We start from the raw sequence: 22,897 nt of genomic DNA on the forward strand, positions 1-22,897 counted from the left end.
TAAATGTATGGAGCTACGTACCGGTTTTCTTTCTCAGAAACTGCAGTATCATGTTTTTGCCCCTGCAGCTTGAAGCTTCCCTTTTGAACGGCTTGGACGAGACTAGCTGTGTATACATACAAACTTCCGGTAGTATTTGTCGAGGTGTTCAGGGATAATGGTTTTCGCGGTGGCATTTCCTCGCTCTTGAAGCTCGGTGCTCCTCGTCTTCGCGCTCGTTGACGTCCTCGTTTTAAAGATCTGGTTTGTCTTCTTCTGGTACGCGTCAAGACACTCGAAAAACACCTTCCATCTGTCAAACGTTTTATCCTCCATGCGCGGAAACCGAGTGATTTTAGCGTGAGATACAGGGACGTGTTCTTACGGCGACTTAGCTTCAGTGGTATCCATGTCAGACTCGGAGGCTGAGGTGACGCCCGCCATTCCGGATGGGCCTGGCTTTCGCGCCTATTTCGAAATGAAAGGCCCAGAATGAGTTTGGGACGGGTTCTAGGGGGGGGCGTGTTTTTTCTATTTTTGATGATGGCTGATTTGTCGAGATTTGTCGGAATTTTACGGTCAGATATTTTTTATAAAATGCAATTCCGTGTGACTTTATCCACTTCCATATATTTTTGCACACGTAACATTGATTTTTCTATGCTGGTATTTTTTATGCTGCGGATAAAAGAATATGACAGTCGCCAATCACAATGGAATACAGTACTCAGATTTTGAGGGAGCTATTAAAGGGAGGGGTACTACTGTATCGCAGTGACCACCCAGATGTTGGGGTGGGGTACTATTGAGGGGAGGGGGCACTACCGGTAACACAGGTTTTATAGTAAATATCGGATAATGTGTTGTGTGGTCCACACTATTTCTGAATGTGCGTCACCGAAACGACGGCTTGGGATTCGTCCAGGTCGTCATTTTGATTAGCTACATGTAGTAGGGTGCGTCGAGTTGTTCTTGCAGCGGCTCTGACTCCATGGTCGTGGGTGCCACAATGGCATTCTCGAAGTAGACACGTCGAGCTCACAGACCACGGTATAATACCCAGTCAATAACTGAACCTTCTTTCAAGTGCAGACATGCAAGTTTCGCAGCTCTTCGAGTCTATCATTTCGGCTTTTATGAATGCTCCGCAGGTGGACGGCCGCAATGCGCGAGTTCCAGTGGATTTGAGCGTCAGCTCCAAGAAAGCACGCGCCCGCGTGCACACCAAACAGAACGACGGTGCCTACTGGGCCTCTGTGCCGCAGCTGCCTGTGACGGCGTCGTGCCGGTAGACGAATCATTAACAATCAGCCTATCATTGGATCAAGTTGCAAACGTGAAGCTCGTCGAAGAGACATGCATGGGCCATACAGGCTGCAGCATGGCATGAGTGGAATCGTTCCATTCGTGTGCTGGTTTATTTTTTTTATTTACCTTGCCATTTTTTACTAGAAGCTTTACTTTGTCAAAGCCATTTATAAGTAATGGAGTCGCAGACTTTGCCTTCGACGAGTTGCTTTGTATTTTGCACGAGTCGCTTTGCTTTATTTCAGAATACACTTAGCTGAAGGCATCAAATAGACATACGGAAAGCAACTTGAAGCTCAACTGTGACGAGGCAGCTTTCAGTCCGCAAGCACCGGGTAGGTAGCTGCAGTGGCGACTCCGCACAGGTTATTTTTCTGTGAGATCTTGATGTAGCCATCCTCGCCCCAGTGCGTGCTCCACGAGTTCTTAACCTGCACATACACTTCGGTTATTATCACCCTAATAAAGAAATATCCACCCTCGACAGCACCCTTACCAGCGTGTACTTCTGGTCGTTGTGTGTGGTGACTCCGACTGCCAGAACCGAGTGATCGAGGCTGTCCAAGTCGCTCTTGCACTCGACATCGTCGTAGTAGCCGCCTCCATAGAAGTAAAACGACGGGAGGTTCGCATCGATGGACACAGACAGCGGTCCAATCGTCGCCAATGCATCGTTGAGAGCCTGCACGCTCGTGACATTGACGAAGCCTTTCATGCGTCCGATCGCATTGTCCACGTTGAAGTGGCAGTAGTCGGGCGCATTCCGATAAGCCCCATAGGTTGCGGTGGTTTCGAGTCCACCGTTGGCTATGATCCACTCATAGGCCTGGTAGTCTAAGCCTCCGTTGCACGCGTTGTTGCCATAGTCCCATCTGTCGATACAATTCACATAACTTCACTTAGCAATAAATTCCACTAGTTCATCTAGAAAAATGCACATACGAGCAGTCCAGGAGGTTCTGTTGAGACATATTGTACAGCTTTTTCTGCTGAGCGAATAGCGCACCCTCCAAAGCGCCAGTCGTGCTAATCAAGCATACACATTAGAATAGTTAGGCGAAAGAAAAGCACCGCTAGCACAAATATCACTCTCAATTCCGTACCCGAAGGTCCAGCAAGATCCACAAGCGCCTTGGTCCTTTACCGGCGTGACAGCTCCCTTAGTTCGCCAGTCCACGTCTCCGGGGTCTTCGAAAGTCGAAAGTTCATGCACAGCCATCGCTTTGTTATCCTTGGCGCGTTTAACCCGCGACGGACGATGCAGTGCACGTCGCTCTTCGTAACTTAAGTCAGCGAACTTATTCACCTCCAAGTGATATGGCAGTCCCTGCCAAACACATTAACCTATCAGTGTGTTCCAATAGCCTCACAATGCTCGCTCCGTTGCGTACCTTGCGGTTTTCCCCGTTGATGAAGCGAAGGTTATGGTGGAAGGTCGCCATGCGCTGAACAGCCTCAGCGTCGTCGTTGTATTCCTTCTCATGAGTTGCAGAAAAGTTGTCGAAGATCTCCTTCTTCACTGTGGAGCCTTCAGGCATGAGCATGTGGATCTAACGAGCCAGAAGCGCGCATTGGTATCAAACAGCATCACATAGGCAATAATAAATGCGCTTACATCTTGCTTAGGGATGCGTGACGGACCTCCATCATCACCAGGCATCTCGGTACAGTTCATCGAAGATGGCAGGAAAGAAAACACGTCCTCGTCCACTGGCCCTTCGCGTACGTAGATGTAGTCCAAAAAGTATTCATCAATGTGGCTGCCTCCCAGCATTCCGTTGCGTCCCACATAGTGGAATCGTACAGGGCGTTCCGTCTTCTGGTCCACATACAACGTGTACTCTCCCAATAGTCCATCTTCAGTGGGTTCATGCAGTTTGGTGACGAATTTCCAGCTAAAACACGGACGTCCTTCCACTAGGAACACGCCGTGTTGGGGCTCAAAGAGCGTCATGTTGGGGAAAATATGCTGCAGCGACTCCGAGCCAGACTTGAAGCATTTGCGCTCACGAATAACTGGAATGATCTGGTAGCTGGTTCCACTGGTGTTGTAAATGTACACGTCGGTGCCTCCGTAGTAGCTGAGTTTCTGCAGCCCTTTGGTCTCGTCCACGTGGACGTACAGAGGCTCCACCATGTCCATATATGGCATATGGAAGGTGACACTGGCTTCATATTGCGTTGGGAACACCGGTCGCTTGGTGGGTGCCAGGTGGCTGGCGTCCTCCACCGCGCGTAGAATGGCCAGCACGGCGATGAACCCGAGGATGCCTGTGGTCAGAGCGATGATGGCGCACCAGATCCTGCGCGACTTGCTGCGTTGGCGACGGATCACGGCACTCTCGTGTCTCTCCAGGTGGTGTACTCGGACATCGGAGGCTGGAGATTCAAGGAGAAGGAGCAACTTCAAGTCAAAGAACGAACAGGAAGGAAAGAGCGGTATGGGGCAGGAAGCGTATGGCTAGAAGGAGGGCAGATCGAAAACTTACATGAGAGAAGACTTTCCGAGGCACTAGCCTCATGGTCCTCAGAGGGGAGCGTCGTCTTGGACTTCTTCTTGCCCATTCAGTTCACTTGTCGCTTCTTCTTGAATTGATTGAGAAGATCGCTTCAATGACTTATTTTGACCAATCCCAAACCTAAAAACAAACACGCTGTTATGATTAGTGGAAACTATTTGTATGGCCGTTGAAATGCAAAAAGCAATTGCAAACCGTAAAATGAGCTCACTGCGAGGTGCACTGCGACCTGCGCTGCGTGCGCTGCAGTCATCGACTACGTCTTCGGCGCCGCTCACGTTGCGTAGTATGAGCTCTGCTTCCTCGTCACGTTTCGACCGGTCTGCAAAGCTGGCTGACGAGAGCATCATGGAGCATCTCGTGTGTCCTATCTCCAAGCATCCGCTGCGGTATGACGCCGAGCGCGGCAGTCTCGTGTGCGACGAGATCAACGTCGAGTATCCGATCTGGCAAGGAATCCCTATGCTCGTTCCCTCTGAAGGACGCATTATCAACAACGACCAGCACTAGGACGTTAGAAAGCCTATACCGGTGACCGCGAAAGCGAGGACGGGCACAATGAAGATGCAGATTTGAGAAGAGAATAATAAGTTGTTATCACGAAACACAGGCCTATCGGGATTTGCGCAGAGTATTAGAAGCTTGACTTGTTGCCGGAGATTGCTGGAATTTATCTACTGAGCAGCCAGCTCCGACGGGGCAGTCTATTGACTTTTACTCGCCGACTTGCTACCTATTGAACTGTCCTCTACGTACAGAGCTGCAGTCCCAATTAGTACACGTGGCGTGCCGATCGTCGCGGATTGCGACGCACAGGAACGCTGGCAGGGTCCTTCCGTCGCTCTCTTGAACGAGAGATCGGTGTGCTAAACTCTTCGTCGATACGCTCCAGCTCCATGCCTTCTTCCAGTTCCTCCGTCGCCGGTGACATTGGCTGGTCTGAATCTGAGTGTGCTACTTCAAGACGCGAATCTGTCGACGGCTCTCGCACAAATTGATACCGCTTCGGAGTCTCTAGCGCAGCCGAGTTGTCGGTATTCTCTGGAGGCGGCGTCGTAGCCTGTTGCACGGCGCGGTTCTCAGGAACATCAGGTGTTGAATCTTCGGATTCCTGTGACTCAATTGGAGAGTTATCGTCGCTCATACTGTCAGCACTATGGGGCCTTAATGAGTAACCTAACCAATCAAAGTCAAGCAAGCTGACGTTAGCACGAGGTCGTCGATACCAGCAGTAATTATTTTACCATCTGGCGAGCCTGCAGGTTTCGGAGTGGGCGACGCTAAAGAGGTGGTAGCGAAGGTAGGATTGATCTTGGACCGAACTGGCGGCGTGCCAAGCGGACGACGATCTACAGATATGAATCGATGTGTATCCGTTAGCATTAATGGCGCGTGTAGGCGTCAAAAAGAACTCAAACCAATGAATTAGTCTTTCTTACCGCCAAGCGGGGAGACGAGAGGCTGCAACGGGGTAGAGGGAGCGCTGGAAGGCTTTGCAGGGGACGATCCGAAATTAAGGGCTTGGCGAGCAATGCCGCGGGATGCAGTACCGGTGGATGTCGTCTCGACAGGGCTCGGCCGGGTGAGCGCATGCAAGGACAAGTCTGAGCTCGAGTCGATGGACCCGATGCTGACGTCTGCACTAGTTTTTCCCTTTCCTTTCCCTTTGGTTGGTGTCGGCGACTTCTTGTCAGCTATAAGCGGTGTAGGGGACTCAACAGATCGTGTTGTGACACTTGAGCCTTGTCGAGACGAGAAGATGCCTGGGGAATAGTCGAACTCACCAGCTTCTGCCATTTCCTGGTAGTGTGTTGAATGCTCCGTCCGTGTCGAGACAAAGGGACTTGCAGTCGGCGTAATATCGCTCATCTCCAACTCAGTGGCACTTGGCTTCGCTTGTGTAGGTGCTGGAGATGCTGGTGTTTCGTGATCGGAAGCGTCCTCCATCTCCTCGTTCTCCAATAGAGCTGGCTCGGCAACGTGACGACGTTGATTTGCCGATCGCAGAGGCCTACTTCGGTGCGGGAACGACTTTGCAGGAGGCTCAGCGCACATGTTCGCGAGCAATGATGCTCGGATACGCAAGCTTGGCTGGTTCAACGCTGCCTTCGCAATCTCCGTGTCACCACGAGACATCTCTCGGATCAACGCCAGGTGTTCGTGATGGACGTCCCAAGCCTGCTCGTACTTATTTCGGAGAATATAGTACATCACAAGGAAGTCCACGCGCTTGATGCTCTCGTCTCGAAGCACATCCTCGTCTTCGACGATATTACTCTCCACCATGTACGTGTGGAAGAGTTTCTCTTCCGCAGGCAGCAACGTCACTCCCTGAACCAGCTCCTTCAGTCGATGGCTCTTCATCAACCAGTTGAACAGCAAACCCAGCAAATCCGAGCGCTTCTGACTGCGAATCATAGACAAGGCGCGTTCCCACAGATCCAATTCCAACGAAATGACCACAACCAACTCGGTCGCTGCAGGTGGCGACTGCTCCAGCTCGACTCCGAACGTGTTCCACACTTTCCATGCCACGAGGCTTTCTCCTCTGTGGACCAACGTCTCAAGTAAATGAAGAATCAGATCTGCTTCCAGATCATACTTCTGATGTAGATGCATCGCGCTCGATTGCTGCAGAAGACTAATAGCATGTTCATATATGGCCGCCACCTGGTCGTCCCCCGACGTCTTGACCACGACAGCGTTCTCCACCAGCCACAAAGCCAGCAACGTCAACTTCATATCGTCACGCACATTCAGCTGCGCCGCAAGAGAATCAGCCAATGAGCGCATTTTGTTCGCAATCCGAGCTCCACTCTGCGTGTGCTGCTTCCATACACTCAGATACGCTCTGTCCAAGCAGAAATACAGCAGCAACGCCACCTGTACGCGAAAGTATCCTTCAATAGGCTCACGTTCCACTTCCTCGCCGTAAAAGTGCACCACGTCTTCCTGGATGGAAGGCGTTCGCAGCAGCTCTAGCAGCTGTCCGAGCTGCGTTGGTGGGCAGCTTCCTCCAAGGTTTTCCAGCGAGATATTCGCGCTCTTCATGACGTGCTCGATCAGCAGCATTGGCTCCTTCAATCCACTCACAGACGACAGCTTATTACCGTAAATATCTTCAAATTGTTCACGGTAGGTGACGCGCAGTGACCTCGCTTGGCTGTAAAACGCGTTGTACATCTCGTTGTCCGCTGCAATTCCGTTCTCATTAAGCCACAGCATGCAGTTGCAAGCGCATGCGACGCTCTGTGTGCGAGCCAGCAATTGCAGCAAGTTTTGGATGCCTGCAGTGGTTAGTCGCATCAGTTCCGTCTCGTCCAGTACGTTGCCGTCCGCATCTACTCCGTTGGAGCTGTACGCCGCCTGGAGAGAGCCTTCTTTAAGCCTCTCTGTAAGCGCAATCAAGATCATCCGCAGTCCATTGAGCTGTCGTAGCCCCTCGTCTACGGCTTCTTGTTTGGCTGCGCGAGGCGATTCGCGTCCGCTGTATTGCTGCTCATTGACCATCTCGTTCACGTCCTGCTCGATGGCCTCAAGACGACGACGCGCCCATTGCTGCACTGCAATTGGCTCCTTCAGCACGTAGTTCTTAACTCCAGCGAAGGCGCCTTCGGGCTGTGAATGGTCTGCGCGAATATAAGCCACTACAAGGTGTGCAAGGCCGCTCTTTAGGCAGACGTCGAAGAGTGCGCTGCGTTGTACCAGGGGCTGGGCACCAGAGTGTCCTCCGTGCAGTGAAGCGTCCACATTGGCGCGACGAAAGACACCCGATACGGAAAAGAACTCGAAGGTCTCTGCAGGCTCCACGAACGGCTGCCAGCCGAGCTCAGCGAAGCGCTCAAGCACCTGTGTGGGAGGAGGTGAGGTAGCAAGCAAGTTAGAAGCTACTGAGGGCGAGTGGGCGACAGGAGAGCAGGACTCACCGGCAGGAGCATCATTATTTCCCCTCCAACGCGGCTTGTGCGCCAAGAGGCTCCCACGCTTGAATGCGCCTTACAAAAGCCAAGACGATTACACGGCATACAAAGATGTAGTGAATAAGAATCACGGGGATGTTGTGATGAAATGATTGTGCGGATATAAGATATGAAAGGTTGAGCAAGTACCTCAGAGTTAATACTTAGTAACGGCACTACTGTATTGGAATCACACTTGCAAGAAGTTTTGCCATGCTCCTGTCGTTGCCACAGCTGTGGGAATGCAAATAGCGTAAGTACAATAAGTTCTATTACTTTCCGTTGGCAATAAATGAGCAATGGGGGCACTATCTAGCTAGTAACTCTTCACTCAAGCTTAGCCGAATGTGTGCCTGTCCGTACAAGCTGCTGCATTCGCTTTGATGGCGTGGTCATGGCAGCAGGTGGCACTGTCATCCATGCTAGCGCGCGAGTCGGTGGTTCTGGGCTCCTCACGGCACATTGGACAGTGAGTGTTACCCTGCAGCCATTCTAGCAGGCATTCCTCGTGGAAGGCATGTAAGCACGGTAGCTTGACCACATTCATGCCGACGCATTCCTCGTCATCCCACTCGCCGAGGCAGATGCTGCAACAGTCACTGGTGCTTAGACCCTCCACTGCTTCGAGTAAGTTGCTCCGAGAGTCCACAACTACGTCTTCAAGCGACAATACAGCCAACTTGAGCTTGGTCTCGCTTTCGATCTGCTTGTCCGGGTACTCAAGAAAGTCGCGTAGGATCGAGTAGAGTGCCAGTAACTGTTTGGCCTCAGCTGTAGCTGCTGCATTACTAGTACCAGAAACATCAGCTGTCATGGGGATACTGGCGATGATCTTGACTAGCGACTGCACGAATACCTCGAGTGCCGTTCGACGCTCAGCGATGATCATGTTGTTGTCGCAGCGAAAATGACGGCGTGGGAAGGCAGCTTCAAGCGTCTTGTCCAGCGCCAGTAGTGGGGGCGGGCAGTCAATGCCGCTTCCGAGATGTTGCTTGTACTGCTTGAGGAACTTGCGTAGTTGCTGGCGTACTGCGTAGAACTCCGAGTAGCGTTTGGCAATGCTCCACTTGTTGCGCGTACTACGGAAGGATATGTCCATTTGGTACATGGTGGCAGGCGCAGCGACGCCGCCGGCCAGCGCCACCTGCGTACTGATGTTGAGCGAGTTCTTGGTCGTCTCACACACGCGCTGCAGACGCTGCAAATGGATGCTCGTGTCGGACATGATGTTGAAGTTTCCGGAGTACTTTGCTTGGATTTGCTTGTCAGCGGGGGTCGTGCTTGCTCGCCGCGAAGGCTTTTGACGAATGAGCCCGATGTCGCAAAGAGGGCCGTTGGGTACTGCACCAAGATGAAGCAGGGGGCTTGACTTGTGGCTCGCAAACGGTGAGCTGCGGCAGCCTCTATACACGTGATGGGTGGCGTAATGAGCGTAAGCTGTCGCACAAAATAAATCGCCTGTGGCCTCAATGAGGGGGTACGCGGGCTGCTTCTTGAGGTTAGTGTGCTGTTTCGGAACTGAAGACGAAGAGCTTGTTGCACTCGCAAGATCGAGGATATCAATAGCGCACTATTAACCAGATGTGTATATATCTTGCAGATATATATTTTCGGCACCGCGTTCTGGGCGGGCTTCGTGCTTTCTAGCAATGCGCTGAGGGTGGGTTATCAGCGCCAGAGGTGCTAATATATCGCAGCAAGCACCACCATCGCAGGCTACGTCTCTCAGCAAGCCATCAGGGAAAAAGAACCCATGAGTTCGGTGGCGTCTCTGCCAGAGCATCAAGCCAAACTTCTCGATGCTTATCTACATGGCAAATTAACAACTTGTCATTGGCAACTTCGCACGGGCAAAAAGTGCACCGCGAACCGAATGAAACCGATAATGAGTTAAGACGATCGTATATGGCTTCAGGTTCTCACGAGCAAGTTATGTCGGACACGTTGCAAAGCTTCATGGTGTCGGAGCGCCATAAACACGGAAGCTTAAAATACGAGAGAAGAAATATGAATATCCGTACAAATAGATACCGGTAGTTGAGTATATCCAAATATCGCAATAAATTATTGCAATACAGCTACCGGTAGCATCTACAGCATGGCTACGTCGTACATGTAGTAGGCTGTGTTCATTTCCGTGAAATAATTTACCTAGTTTTACGAATTGGCGACATAAATAAGGGCTGAAAGTAGGACATTCCTAAACAAATTCTTAGAAATAATAGTTAATTTTTTGAGTATCTATTCTTGGCCATCCCGGTTGGCTTGGCGATGTATTTTGGCTCCGTCCTGCGTCAGTGCGACTCGCACTGTGCGAGTGCCTCCGTCTAATGATGACCTTCGCCGCAAGTGTTCATAAAAGCCCCGCGATGGAGGCTCCATTGGAGCATTAATGGCTCGCATGTCGCGGCAAGTCACGCTCATAAATGTCGCACAATTGGTGCACCACATCTAATCGACCTTCGCGCTACATCGCGTTGGCTACGCGTCTTGACGGGATAGCCAGATACAACGAGAGCAGCATCATGAACAAGTACGTGTCACCTTGACGGCAGCAACGGCTGTAAGAGCTGAGAAGCTGTAAATTAGTAGCGTCCTGTACTGATACCGTGTGCGCTGATGTGTTTCTTGTATGTGACAGCGACGAGATGGACGCGGCCCTGATGGTGTTTGTGAACTGCCTTGGGGCGGTGATAATGGTCTCTGTGGTGGGCTTCCACTACCTCACGGCCAAGCCCAAGGACGCAGATCTTTAATCGATAGAAGGTGTTGGGCAGGCAGCTGGGTGCGATATACCTTCGAAGTTGCTGTAACGATCGCCGTACCTCACGGACTCACCACGTGACTCGCTTCCTGTTGTTACAGTCTCGCGCTCTCGCTAGCAAATGCAAGTCAAGTGTCGGCGAGGCTAAAACTCCACGCTAATAACACTGACTCTGGACCTGCGCAAGAGGGCAAGCTCTTCGACACGGTCGGTAACTGGATGTGCAGGGTGTTATCGTGGGGCAGTAATATTCTGTCGACGGCTTTGTTTGGCAGTTGATCTGCATGCATTAACGGAATATCTTGATACTATACATCTGCTTCGCTTGTTGGTGTTGGTTCATTCACCACTAGACCTGCCTGTGCATGATGTACTGCGTTCATTCACCACTCCACTTGCGCGAAGAAGTTTTTCGTACTTAACCGAGGCAAAATCTAAGTTCGCTGAGAGCTCATCATTCAACATCATGAGCACAGGACGCGTCAAGGTGCTGTGCGAGCGCATTATGAGCCGTGGCTACGAGCCACGCGTTGCGCGCCTCATGGAGAACGTCAAGACCACGGTGCGTGCGCAGCCCGGCTTCATCTCCATCGACACCTACGCGCAGGTGGATGACCACACGAAATACGTCGTTTTCTCCGAGGTAGAATAATCACATTCTCCTGGCAGAAGGTTGCGGTTCGAATCTCTAATATCTCCTCTTGTCTTCTGCTAGTGGGAGTCTAAAAAGGATTTCGACATGTGGCTGGCCAGCAAAGAGTTCCGGGAGTGCACGCAGCAGATTAACGAGTTGCTAGACGTGCCAGGGCTGCACATGCGCATCTTCAAGACCCCCAAGGAAGACGTTTTCCTCCTTTGAGCAGATGACAACACGACAGCATTGTTTACACAGAAATACTACAAAAGCACTTCATTGCAGTCTAGATTGCAGGTATGCTTCAGTTTGTGTCAATTTTGTTCACAGCTTTCATGGTTCTTTCGCTTGTAACGTCTACAGTAGAGGCTCGCAGAATGGCCACAGCACAACGCTCGCAACAGACCCTGCAGTAGTCAAAATCGGGTGCTGAAGCCATTGTACATCTTTTTCTCCGCCGTTGACGATGTCGACTTCCATTCGTCTAAGAAGACTCGTCCGCCTTGCAGCCCTTAATAAAACTCTTTATCCGATCAACAGTGTCCCGCACCGACTTGGTGAAAGAGTGCGGCTTGCTGTGCGGATCCTCCCCTCTCTCCGCGCGTTCGTTTTCCTCCTTTAAGAACTCCTCCATCAGCTCCTCCTGGCGCTCTGACAAGTTCCTATTAACAGGATCAAAGGCAGCACATACGTTAGCACGACTATAGACTGGACATCACTCTCCTACACTCAAACAATCACGTACTTGGGGACGCAAACTTGCAGGTTCACCAGCTGCGAGCCGCGGCGGTTCGAGTTGAGCTCCTTGATTCCCTTCCCACGCATCTGCAACACCGTATCTGGCTGTGTTCCTCGAGGGATCTTCATCTCCACTTCGCCTGTCAAGGTCGGCACCACTACCGTGCCACCCAATACTGCCTTCGCGACGGAGATAGGTACGTCCACCAGTACATCTGTCTTACGACGCTTGAAGAATGGATCCGGCAGCACATGAATGCCCACGTACAGATGTCCTGCTGGTCCGCCGCGTTGGCCAGGTTCGCCCTGGTGTGCGAGACGAAGGTTCATACCCTGGTCCACACCTTCGGGGATCTTCACCTCCACTGTACGCGGCTTCTGGACTGTACCCTTACCGTGGCATTTACCACATGGGGACTCAATAATCGATCCTTCGCCGCGACAACGACGGCACGGAGTCTCTACAGCAAAGAATCCCTGCTGCATGATCTGCACACCAGATCCATTGCACGTAGAGCACGTTTTCTTCTTCGTTCCAGGCTTGGCTCCAGATCCGTCGCACGTGTCACACTCGACATTGGCAGTGATGTTCAAGTCGCGCGTGGTGCCTTTAACTGCTTCCATGAAGTTGAGCGTAATGTCCACCTGGATGTCGGAGCCACGTTGTGGCTGGTTGGCGCTGCGGCGAGAGCGTCCACCGAAGCCCTGACCGCCGAAAAACTCTCCAAAGATATCCTCGAAGCCCTGTCCCTGGAAGCCACCGCCACCGCCGAAGCCAGCCTGTTCATCTACGCCGGCGTGGCCATTCGCGTCGTACTTTTGGCGCTTGTCATCGTCTCCTAGGATCTCCCAGGCCTCAGTGGCCTCTGCGAACTTCTTGGCTGCGTTCGGATCTGCCTTGTTGGTGTCTGGGTGGTACTTCTTGGCTAGCTGGTAGTATTTCTTTTTGATCTCGTTCTTATTGGCGTCAGATGAGACCCCCAGCACGTCGTAGAAGTCGCGCTTGCTGGGCTCCATGGCGGCACGTGTGCTGTGGAACGTCGCGCAATGTTCCACTAGCGCCGACGCGCCATACAGTAGCGTGGTAGGTCGCCGCGTCTGCGCACCCAAAACGCGCACCGCCGCCGAGCGCAGCAGCACCGATCGAATGGCCATCACTTATAAAGCAAATTAGGGAATGGCGGTCAAATTGTGTGGACCCCGGACTTCTAGAATCTATCTTTGGGTTTTGACCAATCACGTGTTGAAATGCTATTTGATAGGATTATCTGTGACGTGTGAGAACCGTTTTACCACCGAAACGACGCGGATGGGATTGCTAAATAGGCTTCAAGAGGAAGATGTCGGACTCGGACCCGGAGGCGGATCATGCAGATCAGCAAGATCAGGTGGGGGTAGAAGGAAATGAAGAATTGGACCTTGCGATTGATAACGCTGAACCAGGCGGAGGGGGTGACCAGGACGGCGTGATGGGTCCCCAAGACGAAGAGGACACCGACGAGGACGACGACGACAGTGATGACGACGAAGACGACGATGAGGAAGAGGACCCGACTCAGACTATTGTGGATATGGGTCGGCATGAGCGTATGCAGCGCATCCAGAAGGTGCTGTACGAGCAGCTCGTGGGGAACGATGAGCGCTTGTCGCTGGAGCTTCGCGAGAAGGAAGAAGAGCTCCGTCGAGCCAAGACGGCACGAGAAGACGTGGGTGTTGCGCTGTATGGAGTACAGCAGCAACTTGCACAGCTTCAAGTTGCACTCGAAGCAGCGCATCGCCGCCTTACGACGCTGCATGACGAACGGTTTACGAGTGAAGATAAGCTTGACGAGTGGAAAGCGAGTGCTGAGGAGAAGAAGTTGGCGGTCGAACGTCGTCGTGCACACCTGCACAAGACACAAGCTGAGCTCGACTCTCTGAATGCAATACTACGACAGGTGGAGAAATACAACGAAGAGATGAAACACGAGATTGCTCGCACACAACGTGCCGCGGAGAAGGCGGAGGAGTCAATGACGGTTGCCGAGAAAGATAAAGTGAAGCAGGATCTGTACATTGATCGGCTGAATGAGCAAGTGAAGACACTGCAAGATCAACTGGCAGCTAATGCTTCGCAGCTCAAGACGCAGCGGATGGAAACTCAAGCCGCAGAAGAAACGCTACGTGAGGCTGCGGCGCAAATGGAGGCTGTAGCTTTTGAGAAGAAGCAACTTCTACAGCAGTGGAAGAGTGCGCTTATTGGAATGCAGCAGCGTGATACTGCGCTTCAGGCCACTCAAGCCGCGATCTCCAAGGTGGTTGAGGACGAACTAGCGCTCAGTGCTGAGCAGCGTGGCTATAAACTCTCAATCGAAAAGGCCCAGCAAATCCATGAGACGCTGATCGCTACCATCGAGCGCTTCAACGTAGAGCTGCGCTTCGTCGAGGAGCAAACCCAGAACTTACAAGCTGAATTCGAACGTCTCGCAGCTCGTCATGAGCTGCTGGCCAAGTCTCTTAAGCAAACAGAGGCGCAGGTCTCTTCTGCTGCGTTGGAAGGCAAGAAGCTGGAGTCAGAAGCTGCCCAAGTAGCGCAGCACTTGGAGACAACGCAGCGTGAACGTCACTTGCTTGAAGACGAGATAGCTGCCGAGAAGAACGACCAAACCACCGTACACAAGGCAGCGCACAATCTCACCAAGGAGACCCAGCGACTTGTGTCTCGTGTGCACGAGAAAGAAGTCGAGCTGGCGAATCTTCGCAACGAGATGGCTCGAGTAGGAGTCGACGCACTCAATGTGCAGAACCACACCGCGCAGCTTGTAGAGGCCCAACGAGCCCTCGTTGAAGAGCTCAGGCGAGACGATCAGCGTGTGAAACGTGCCGAGCTGGAGATCCGTCAGCGAAACGATGAGATCGAAAAGAAGATGCTGCGTCTGGATCGTCTTAACAAAAAGTACGAGCAACTTGTGAGTAAGATGGAGGACGCAGACACTGGTCCACTGGAAGCGATCATCAAGAACTTGGTTCGTGAGACCAAGATCGGTCGAGAAGACAACACTGCCAAGCAGAAGCAGTGGCTTAACACCCAAACGGCACTTGTACATGCTGCAAGTGAGGCACAAGAGCTGAGTGACCGCAACCAGGAACGTAAGAGCAAGACGAGCGTTCTGGAACAGAAACAGCTGCGTCTTCAGCATGAGCTGCACGAAATGCAGCGGGAGCTAAGAGATCTCTCGAATGGCATTGCATCTCTCCACGCAGACACTGGAAGACTGAATGATCTTATCGCTCGTCAAGGTTCTCGTCACGACGACTTGCTTAATAGTAATCACGCACTCGAGCTCGAGTTTGCAAGTGAGTTGCGGGAACTCGAGGCCACATCGGTGTCGATGGAAACTCGAGCTGCTACTCTACGTCAAGAAAAGCAGGAACTACTGGGCCGTGTCGTGGAGGTAGAGCGACAACTCATGCTCTGGGAGAAGAAGATCCAGCTGGAGAAGGAGACCCAAGCTGCTCTTGACCCTGAAGTGGGCCAGGCTGAAGCACGTAGCATGGAGAAGGAGATCCACCGCATGCGTCTACGCCTTGAGACCTTACAACGGAGCCAAGAGCAAATGCTGCAAGAAATGGAGCAAGCTGTGCACAAGCGAGACGTCATTGCGCTTCGTGGTCGTAGTAAGAAAGAACAGGAGGCCGACCTCACGTTTGCTGCGCTTACAGCGAAGGTATCTACGCTACAGAATCAACTGCGCAAAAGTGAGCGAGATGCCTCGAGACTGGATAAAAGTATCCGGAAACAACTCGTGGCGGGTGAAGATGTTTCTTTCCAACTGGAGAAAGTTTCGGCTGAACTTAAAGTGGACGAAGAGCGAGGATTGTCACTCCAACGTGCGATTAACACTGCTCTCTACGATAAGCAGCGATACATTGATGCTGCAGCACGTAAACTTCGTATGACAAAACGCTTCGACTCGCTCTGTCGCGGAGTGGCCAATGGTCCTGCCAATGAGACACAAGCAGCTTCAGCCTTGGAGAAAGCGAAGGAGGGCGTCGAAAAGGTTCGGGCCATCGTTGTCATGCTTCAGAAACAGAATCCTCATTTGGCTGAGGTTCTTCCTCGCGTTTTGTTGCTTGCTGAAAACCCGCCACCAATGGAGAAGTAGTGGCAGGATTCATCATTATTATATTACGCTTTTATTTCTTAAGCCCCGCCGTCGCTCTCGTAGTGCTTCGAGGAACCTCTTCAGTTTGGATGCAACATCTTCGAGATGTGGTTTGCCACTCGTGGTCAGTGCTGTCAGGAAGCGTGGAGGTCTCAGGTACATGCTGTTACATAGATATTAAAGCATACTTCTTGACAAGATAAACGCAATATGAACACGTACTCAATGTAGTATTTTCGCGTTCGCAAGAGTATTGCCAGCACTTGGTCGCTACCCGAAGCAACATCGCACTTCACGAGCAGATCCAGAACAGTCACACATCTCCAAAGTGACAGCACTTGTGCCGGCTTCAAAGCTCCTGTACAAGCAAAATCGTCCTCTTTATCGTCCGATTCCCCTTGCTCCTTGCGCTGATCTCCCTCGAGCTCGCAGTCCTCAAGTCGCTCGATTGCGATAGCTGCGCGCGATACTGCGATGCAAACTCGCTTAAAAAATTTCGGAAGCCAATCTGGAAACGCTGGAGCTTTAGTTGCTTGCTGCATTACGGACGTGGATCTCTCGATCAACAATCCCCTCATCTGCTGGTGCCGATGCGAACGGAAGTCTTCGTACTGCTGCATAGCATCGAGTGCGAGAAGCACTGCCGCTTGAGCATCGATGAAATCTTCGCGTACCACATCTTCAGCTTTATCGTAGCTCTCCACCCCACGAGCAAGTAGGTTACATACTAACTCATGCGGTGCTAATTTATCGAAGCAACTTGTTCGAAGTTGCATGTCAAAGCACATGGCACTAAAAACGCTCGCAATACTGAATAGAAACTCCACTCGCGCCTTAGTGTTGTCGCTTCGACGCAGTGGGATCGAAAGCTGGCGACCTAAAAGAGCAACTAGACCGGTACAGTCTGAGACTTGTGTACGATCTTCAAAGAATAGCTGTCTCAATTCGTCCGAGGAGTACGCAGCGGCAGTAAGCTCTTTAAGCAATCCAGTACGCTCAATGTCGTCACGTGCACGGGCTAGATCCAGCACAAACATCTCCAATAGATTCGTCAATTCGAGACGCTGCTCTAAAGCGTTATCCGCGCGTTGAAGTTGCGGTATCAACTGTCTCTGTAAGATCACAGTTCGTCAGACCCCCCCTTCGGTATGTGTAACACTTGTTTGTTAAAGCCAACCTGGAAGTCGATGCGCAACGCCCGTGAAAGTTGAAAGAAGAGTTGCGTCTGTGGTTCAAACGTCGAGAAGAACACTTCCGACGGCGTTTTCTTGGTTGGCGCCTCTCGTAATTGCAGTCGAAAGAGTTGACTGGTCGGTAGCAAAAGCAGACCTTTTTGCTTCTTGTTTGTAGGCAGCACTCGCTCTACCATGGCGACATTCCGCAGCGGTAAACACCTATCCGGATCAACTCCGCCTCGACTCATAAGCGGCACGATGAACAGTGTATCGCTGCTCAACGCGAACAAGTGGAATTGCCCAGTGCTCACCACTGCAGCTTCATGGTATCGCAGCTTGTTGAATCTCTCTGAACCAAGTCTGGCTCGTAGCCTCTCGGGGTCTAAATGTCGGGGTCGGCACAACGTTGGTGACAGCATCATTACAATCTTCTGGTTAATAGGGATTCGTGAGGGGGGGGGGGGTAAATGACAAGCAAGGGCCCTGGACTCTCGAGGCTCTGTTTTGGTCTATTGAGAGTATTAATACATCCACCGATCATTCGTCTTCAGTCTCTACGTCGTCCTCGTCTTCTTCTTCTTGGCTGCTATCGTCACCATCGACCTCCACTTCCTCTTCTCCTTCGTGGTACACCACAGCGGCGCGAGTCTCGTCGTCTTCCTGTTCGTTGTTGCCGTTGTTGACGTGGATCTGACCCAACACGAGCGCCAGGCGACCCGACAGCTTCTGCATCTGTTCATGCACCTGCAATCTCGTCTCCAAAAGTTGGTACAACGCTGATAGACTAGGCACGAGATCGGGCTGAGCCACTAGATACGCCGTGTGATGCAGCAGCACCGCACGCAGCCACGGACACAGACGTGCGAAGCGGTTCGGCGAGCGCTCAAGCTTCCGAACGATCACTTCCAGCAGCGCCAGAACACGGGACGCCGGCACGCGAGCCACAGTCTTGGCGACCACTTTCACGTCACGCGTACGCAAGCAGTACTCCAATAGAGCGTTGTCACGCGCCTGTAGAGCCTGCTCTAGGACACTAGCCAGCGACGAAGCATCAGGCTTATTGTCCTTATCCTCCGGGGCGTCGGCGTCACGCTCCGCACGGCTAAGAGCAGCAGTCACGTCACCTTCGACGCGTTCACGTAGAGCCTCGACACGTTCTGCGAGCGTCAGCTCGTCCTCTTCGTCCTCGTCACCGTCCAGGTCCTCAAAGCTGGTGGTGTCGTCTACGACTGCCATGGAGTTGGCTAGTGCACGACGTTCACTCAGTGTCGGCACGTGGGTCTTCTCGTCTTCAGCAGTAGAGTCCACCTTCTGTCGCTTGCCGTTCTTGTCGGCACGCTCAGCCGTGAGAAGTAGAGCGTCACTGATCTCAGCAAACTCGAGCTCTTTCTTCCATTGACTCGGCGTATTCTCCTCCACAGGGGAGACTGTCTCGAACACAGGCTTGACGAGAGATCCACGCGCCACCAGCACCTCCGTCTTATCCTTCTGCGTGCTAAGCTCAGCCAATAAGATGCCAGCACTCTCCGCTGTTGAGAGCGTGGGAGGCAGCGGCTTGGACGCCAACGCCAGCTCCGATGCGTCCTCCACCTGTTGATACTTGTGCGCCCAGAGGAACATGGCACCGGCCGCAGCCGTCGCGCCCACCAGCAGATCAATCACAGGCTTCACAGCCTCCTTTTCCTTTTTACTCTTCTTGTTCTTCTTGCTCTTCTTCGTCACAGCTTCGCCCACCGAAGCGCGTGCAAACACAGCGTCAGCACTGCTGGGCAGACTGAATGTGAGAGCCGGCGCGTCGTGCTCCGTCAGCTCCAAGTCGTACATATTGACGAAACGTGCGCCCGCAGTTGCTGCGAAAAGGAACCTGGACGACTCGATGCCGGTCTCCACATTGGCAAACCGCAGTTGCGTCACAGCAGTCGACAAGCCTGACACGAGCTTCCTGCTCTTCTTGCCCGAGGATAAATCGAACGTGCGCAGCGCCGAGCCGCCGACTGCCAGAATCTCTCCGTCCGCTGAGACTGCGAGCGCCGACGCGCCGCCCGAACCGCAGCGGAATTTCCGCTCCACTTTGCCACTGCTAACGTTCCATTCAAGTATGTGCTTGTCACTCGAGCTCGAGTACAGTAGCGAGCCCTGAGGGTTAAAGGTTAAAGCCTGTACGGCGCCCGAGCCGTGCGCTGCGTCCGCCTGAAGCGTGTGCTTGACCTCACCCGTGGCCAAATCCCAGACTACGACGATGCCGCTGCTGGTGCCTAAAGCCAGTAGTCCTAGGCCGCTGTCGCCGCTGCGCTTCTTGCTCTTGGTTTTAGGCTGTGTCCATGCCAGACTCGTGTAACGGTAGCTGAGGTGGTCGCGTTCCTTAAGCTCCTGCTGCAACGCGCCATTGGCCACGTCCCACACTTTGAGGCGGCCGTCCTCGGACACGGCCGCGAAGTGCGTCTGCGAGTCGGCGAAGAGCTGCATGGCGAAAGAGCCAAGTCGGGTAGTGATGCTGGCTGGAGCTCTCAGAGCCAATTCTACTGGAGCAGAGCAGCCCAAGTCGGAATGAGAGGTAGTCCAAATGAAAGGTATTGGAAGTGGTACACGTAATTGTGTGACGTGATACAGATTTCTTTATGTTGAAGGTGTTGAAGGTGTTGAAGTTGTTGTGAGGCGGCGTACGTTGACACTTTCGGCGGTGAGACTTTGGAGGGGGAAGCAAAGCGTAGTTCGTCGTTGTCCGCTCTTCATGATCGGTCTTGGGAAGTGGTTTGGCCGTTGTGCAACGAGAGCTGGAGATTGTGGGAACACCTCAGAATTTCTCACTGGTACTGGGTAAGCTGCTACTGATACTTGTAGCCGTGGTTTGTGTGGACAAGTGCGCGTTGTTGTCAATGCTGACAGATTAATCGGGGATGGGGGCGGTTCGGTGTACAACTTTATGCGGTAGCCACCGCCCATACGCTTGATGGACATCGGACTTCGAGGCCAATGCGGCATTATTTGACGAAGTGAAAACATCGCTTTCTAATAAAGAGAAGTGACCATTTGTTGAAAATAAAGGATTGTGATAGGCTAAAATAGAAGTTTGCTTTGGAGAAAACTTCGCTTACGACAGGTAGTAAGGATGCCTGATGTGATTGGATTAGCTAGAAATCCGCTGTGGGGTACATGAATGTTTGTTGCTTCTCAGTCGAGAACTTCACCTGCGAACATGAATCTTCGCTGTGGTTTGTACGGCGAAGGGAGCGTCTTCTCCGTCAACATCGATCACAATGCAGACGTGGAGACGCTGCAGGAGAAGATTGCAAGTAGATACAGAGTCGTCAGCAACCGCGTTGAGATTTTCCCAGCCGCGTTGACGCTGTATTTGGCGCGGAAAGCGGGTGGCACGTGGTTGAAGGACGACCGTAATGTGAAAAAATTATTGCGAGGCAGTATCAGCAATGATTACAAGGAGATGCATCTGTCGTGGAATCTCAACAAGGTGGAGTTGTTTGGACCAGATTTCGCCCTCGGTGAGGAAGTGATTCATGTGCTGGTGGAACTTTTATCCGCAGCTGATATTTTGCCAAACAAGCGACAACATATGGGAAGTGTGCCGCGAATTGAGAAGGTTGAAGATGTGCCTCAGATTAAAATCCAAGGGGTGCAATATGTGACGCTGCCAGCTGCATTTCTCGAGAAGTGTGGTTACAGAGTCTCGGATGACTTGATGCTGTATTGTCGCCGTGAAGTGCTCGATCTGTGGGGCTTTGTGAAAAATGAAGTCATTGCTAAGAATGCAAGAGGATTCATTGTTGGACCACCTGGCATAGGCAAATCTGTGGCTACGCTAAGTTTTGTGGCCTCTTTGGATCATCAGGAATGGAACGTCGTCTGGATTCATTTGAGTCAAAATTTGGACTCTTGTCTGGCGTTGGAAACGAAGGAATACTGGAACATTGCTAATTTATCAAGTTTTGAGCTGCCTCGAGTCGCAGGCAAAAAGCTCTTTATTTGTTTAGATGGCTACAAGGCTACGACTACGCACGCAAAGTTTTTCAAACACGTCCAAACACGTCTTTACGCTTCTCGACAAGAAAGACGAGAGACTTTTGGTGTGCTCCTCGATGGCCACACTTGGTAAATTCAATAGGGAAGATGCTCACGCGGAGGACGCCCGCGTGTTTTTCATGTATTCTTGGACGCAAGACGATTATCTCGCAGCCATTGCCGATCCGACTTTTTATGACAAGATCGCGTCAAAGCTGGACGCAACAAGTCCCAACGAAGTGAATGAGGACGACGGTTTTGAAGCAGAATGGAGTGAGGAGGACAAGAAGCAGTATGCGCTTGATTTGAAGTTTTACTATGCTGGCGGATCATGTCGGTTCATGTTTCAATACCCCACGATTGAAGTGATGGACTGTCTAAAAACCGGGGTTCAATCTGCCTCGAACAAGTCAAATCTTGTCAAATACTGCGGTGGCTATTGGCACACCGATGCAATCGACAAGCTTTACGGGATGCAACCTGACGGCATTGGTAACGTTCGGTTCCCCGTGAGCTCGTATGCGGCCTCTCTCTTTGCTGAAGAATGTGACGAGCAAACCATTGTGCAGTTGGCGGCTCGTCTTAATGGGTCAAACAACCCTGCGGTGGATGACCACCTCTTCGAGTGGCTGTTTTTGGCATCTGTTCCAAAGCGAGCAGTGAAATTATTCGGCGACCACGAAGTCGGAGACGTTCTGCCTCAAGCAAATGTTCTTCGTTTCGATCCGAAGAAACAATTTAAAGTGCTGTCAGATGGAAAAATTAAAGGCGACGGGAGGGTTGCAGCCGACGGTGTGGAACCAAGGAGGCTACGATGCGATGCATTTTGACAAGGACAAAGGCGAGGTCATCTTTGTCCAGGTCACGCGATCGGACAAACACGATTTCAAGATGCGCTTCTTTTACGAAGTGCTACTCAAACTGGATATGGCAAGAATGAAGATAAAACAAGTGGTGATCTGTTTTGTGGTCAAGCCGTCTCAGTATCTGAACTTCAAGATGGACCACATTGAGAATTGCGACGTTTTGTTTACGTTTAATAAGAGTTGGACCCGTCCAGAAGAAAAATATGTTCAAGTGCGCGCTTTTGAAGCCCCTCCAGTCTAGTACCTTAAACGTGCCCCTGGCAAAGACGTTTTCCAAGGTTCTAAACCTCGTGATTCTATCAAATTGCTTTGCTTTAATTTCAAGTACTTGGATCTGTTACGACCGGATCAATGCAATGGGAAAACCTAGGCTTTTTTTTGATTATTTCTTTTTGTTGTGGACACAGATGTAAAGCTTTAAATTGAGCGGAGGTGTGCAATTAATGGATTATTTGCTAGGATTTTCTTGTATAACTACGCGCATCTTCGCACACACAAAAATAGACGGGATACCTGTAATAGAATTATTTAGTTTTTTAGCATTTGCATCACCACACTTGAAGACGGTCATGGCTCACGCTGTCATCAAGAAAGAGCATGGCGTCAACAATGTCATCGCCAGAGTTACGCTTTTTATCTCACAACTCCAATTAGTTTATCATTTTCCAGATGCAAATATTGAAAAAATGGTCCGCAAACCGATTTGGAATGCGTGAACGCTGTACCGGTACGTGGTCATCTTCATGCTCGCTGACCACCCGGACATAGAGGTCAAGCTAATGAAGTACCCTCA

General features: G+C 51.6%; 11 protein-coding genes and 1 pseudogene across 11 annotated transcripts; 6 read left to right on the top strand and 6 right to left on the bottom strand.

Moving 5' to 3' along the window:
- Positions 1-1,009: 1,009 nt before the first annotated feature.
- On the top strand, positions 1,010-1,640 carry PITG_00587 (uncharacterized protein; the record flags this gene model as incomplete). The annotated part of the gene is made up of 1 exon (XM_002909129.1): positions 1,010-1,640. The coding sequence occupies one exon, from the start codon at positions 1,074-1,076 to the stop codon at positions 1,269-1,271; it is 198 nt and encodes a 65-aa protein (XP_002909175.1).
- PITG_00588 (cathepsin, cysteine protease family C01A, putative) lies at positions 1,605-3,852 on the bottom strand (the record flags this gene model as incomplete). Its single annotated transcript, XM_002909130.1, has 7 exons — positions 1,605-1,718; positions 1,784-2,159; positions 2,230-2,313; positions 2,391-2,614; positions 2,679-2,837; positions 2,903-3,666; positions 3,777-3,852. 7 exons carry the CDS (start codon positions 3,850-3,852, stop codon positions 1,605-1,607), a joined length of 1,797 nt encoding a protein of 598 aa, XP_002909176.1.
- Positions 3,853-4,001: 149 nt separating this feature from the next.
- On the top strand, positions 4,002-4,443 carry PITG_00589 (uncharacterized protein; the record flags this gene model as incomplete). The annotated part of the gene is made up of 1 exon (XM_002909131.1): positions 4,002-4,443. One exon carries the CDS (start codon positions 4,008-4,010, stop codon positions 4,314-4,316), a length of 309 nt encoding a protein of 102 aa, XP_002909177.1.
- A 135-nt stretch (positions 4,444-4,578) lies between these two features.
- Positions 4,579-7,785, bottom strand: PITG_00590 (uncharacterized protein; the record flags this gene model as incomplete). The annotated part of the gene is made up of 4 exons (XM_002909132.1): positions 4,579-4,982; positions 5,051-5,155; positions 5,246-7,655; positions 7,733-7,785. The coding sequence occupies 4 exons, from the start codon at positions 7,745-7,747 to the stop codon at positions 4,579-4,581; spliced, it is 2,934 nt and encodes a 977-aa protein (XP_002909178.1).
- Positions 7,786-8,019: 234 nt separating this feature from the next.
- On the bottom strand, positions 8,020-9,274 carry PITG_00591 (cleavage induced conserved hypothetical protein; the record flags this gene model as incomplete). Its single annotated transcript, XM_002909133.1, has 1 exon — positions 8,020-9,274. One exon carries the CDS (start codon positions 8,988-8,990, stop codon positions 8,103-8,105), a length of 888 nt encoding a protein of 295 aa, XP_002909179.1.
- A 917-nt stretch (positions 9,275-10,191) lies between these two features.
- Positions 10,192-10,889, top strand: PITG_00592 (uncharacterized protein; the record flags this gene model as incomplete). Its single annotated transcript, XM_002909134.1, has 3 exons — positions 10,192-10,298; positions 10,407-10,550; positions 10,631-10,889. 2 exons carry the CDS (start codon positions 10,192-10,194, stop codon positions 10,519-10,521), a joined length of 222 nt encoding a protein of 73 aa, XP_002909180.1.
- A 106-nt stretch (positions 10,890-10,995) lies between these two features.
- PITG_00593 (monooxygenase, putative) lies at positions 10,996-11,660 on the top strand (the record flags this gene model as incomplete). The annotated part of the gene is made up of 3 exons (XM_002909135.1): positions 10,996-11,172; positions 11,245-11,460; positions 11,527-11,660. 2 exons carry the CDS (start codon positions 10,996-10,998, stop codon positions 11,386-11,388), a joined length of 321 nt encoding a protein of 106 aa, XP_002909181.1.
- Positions 11,443-13,059, bottom strand: PITG_00594 (chaperone protein dnaJ, putative; the record flags this gene model as incomplete). The annotated part of the gene is made up of 2 exons (XM_002909136.1): positions 11,443-11,825; positions 11,909-13,059. 2 exons carry the CDS (start codon positions 13,054-13,056, stop codon positions 11,648-11,650), a joined length of 1,326 nt encoding a protein of 441 aa, XP_002909182.1.
- Positions 13,060-13,370: 311 nt separating this feature from the next.
- On the top strand, positions 13,371-16,046 carry PITG_00595 (uncharacterized protein; the record flags this gene model as incomplete). Its single annotated transcript, XM_002909137.1, has 1 exon — positions 13,371-16,046. One exon carries the CDS (start codon positions 13,371-13,373, stop codon positions 16,044-16,046), a length of 2,676 nt encoding a protein of 891 aa, XP_002909183.1.
- An 18-nt stretch (positions 16,047-16,064) lies between these two features.
- Positions 16,065-17,643, bottom strand: PITG_00596 (uncharacterized protein; the record flags this gene model as incomplete). Its single annotated transcript, XM_002909138.1, has 3 exons — positions 16,065-16,209; positions 16,269-17,158; positions 17,224-17,643. The coding sequence occupies 3 exons, from the start codon at positions 17,641-17,643 to the stop codon at positions 16,065-16,067; spliced, it is 1,455 nt and encodes a 484-aa protein (XP_002909184.1).
- Positions 17,644-17,758: 115 nt separating this feature from the next.
- On the bottom strand, positions 17,759-19,726 carry PITG_00597 (uncharacterized protein; the record flags this gene model as incomplete). The annotated part of the gene is made up of 1 exon (XM_002909139.1): positions 17,759-19,726. The coding sequence occupies one exon, from the start codon at positions 19,685-19,687 to the stop codon at positions 17,759-17,761; it is 1,929 nt and encodes a 642-aa protein (XP_002909185.1).
- Positions 19,727-20,417: 691 nt separating this feature from the next.
- PITG_00598 lies at positions 20,418-22,068 on the top strand (annotated as a pseudogene; the record flags this gene model as incomplete).
- Between the last annotated feature and the right edge of the window lie 829 nt (positions 22,069-22,897).

This window comes from Phytophthora infestans, genomic scaffold, assembly GCF_000142945.1.
Source record: "Phytophthora infestans T30-4 supercont1.1 genomic scaffold, whole genome shotgun sequence".
NCBI classification, from domain to species: domain Eukaryota; phylum Oomycota; class Peronosporomycetes; order Peronosporales; family Peronosporaceae; genus Phytophthora; species Phytophthora infestans.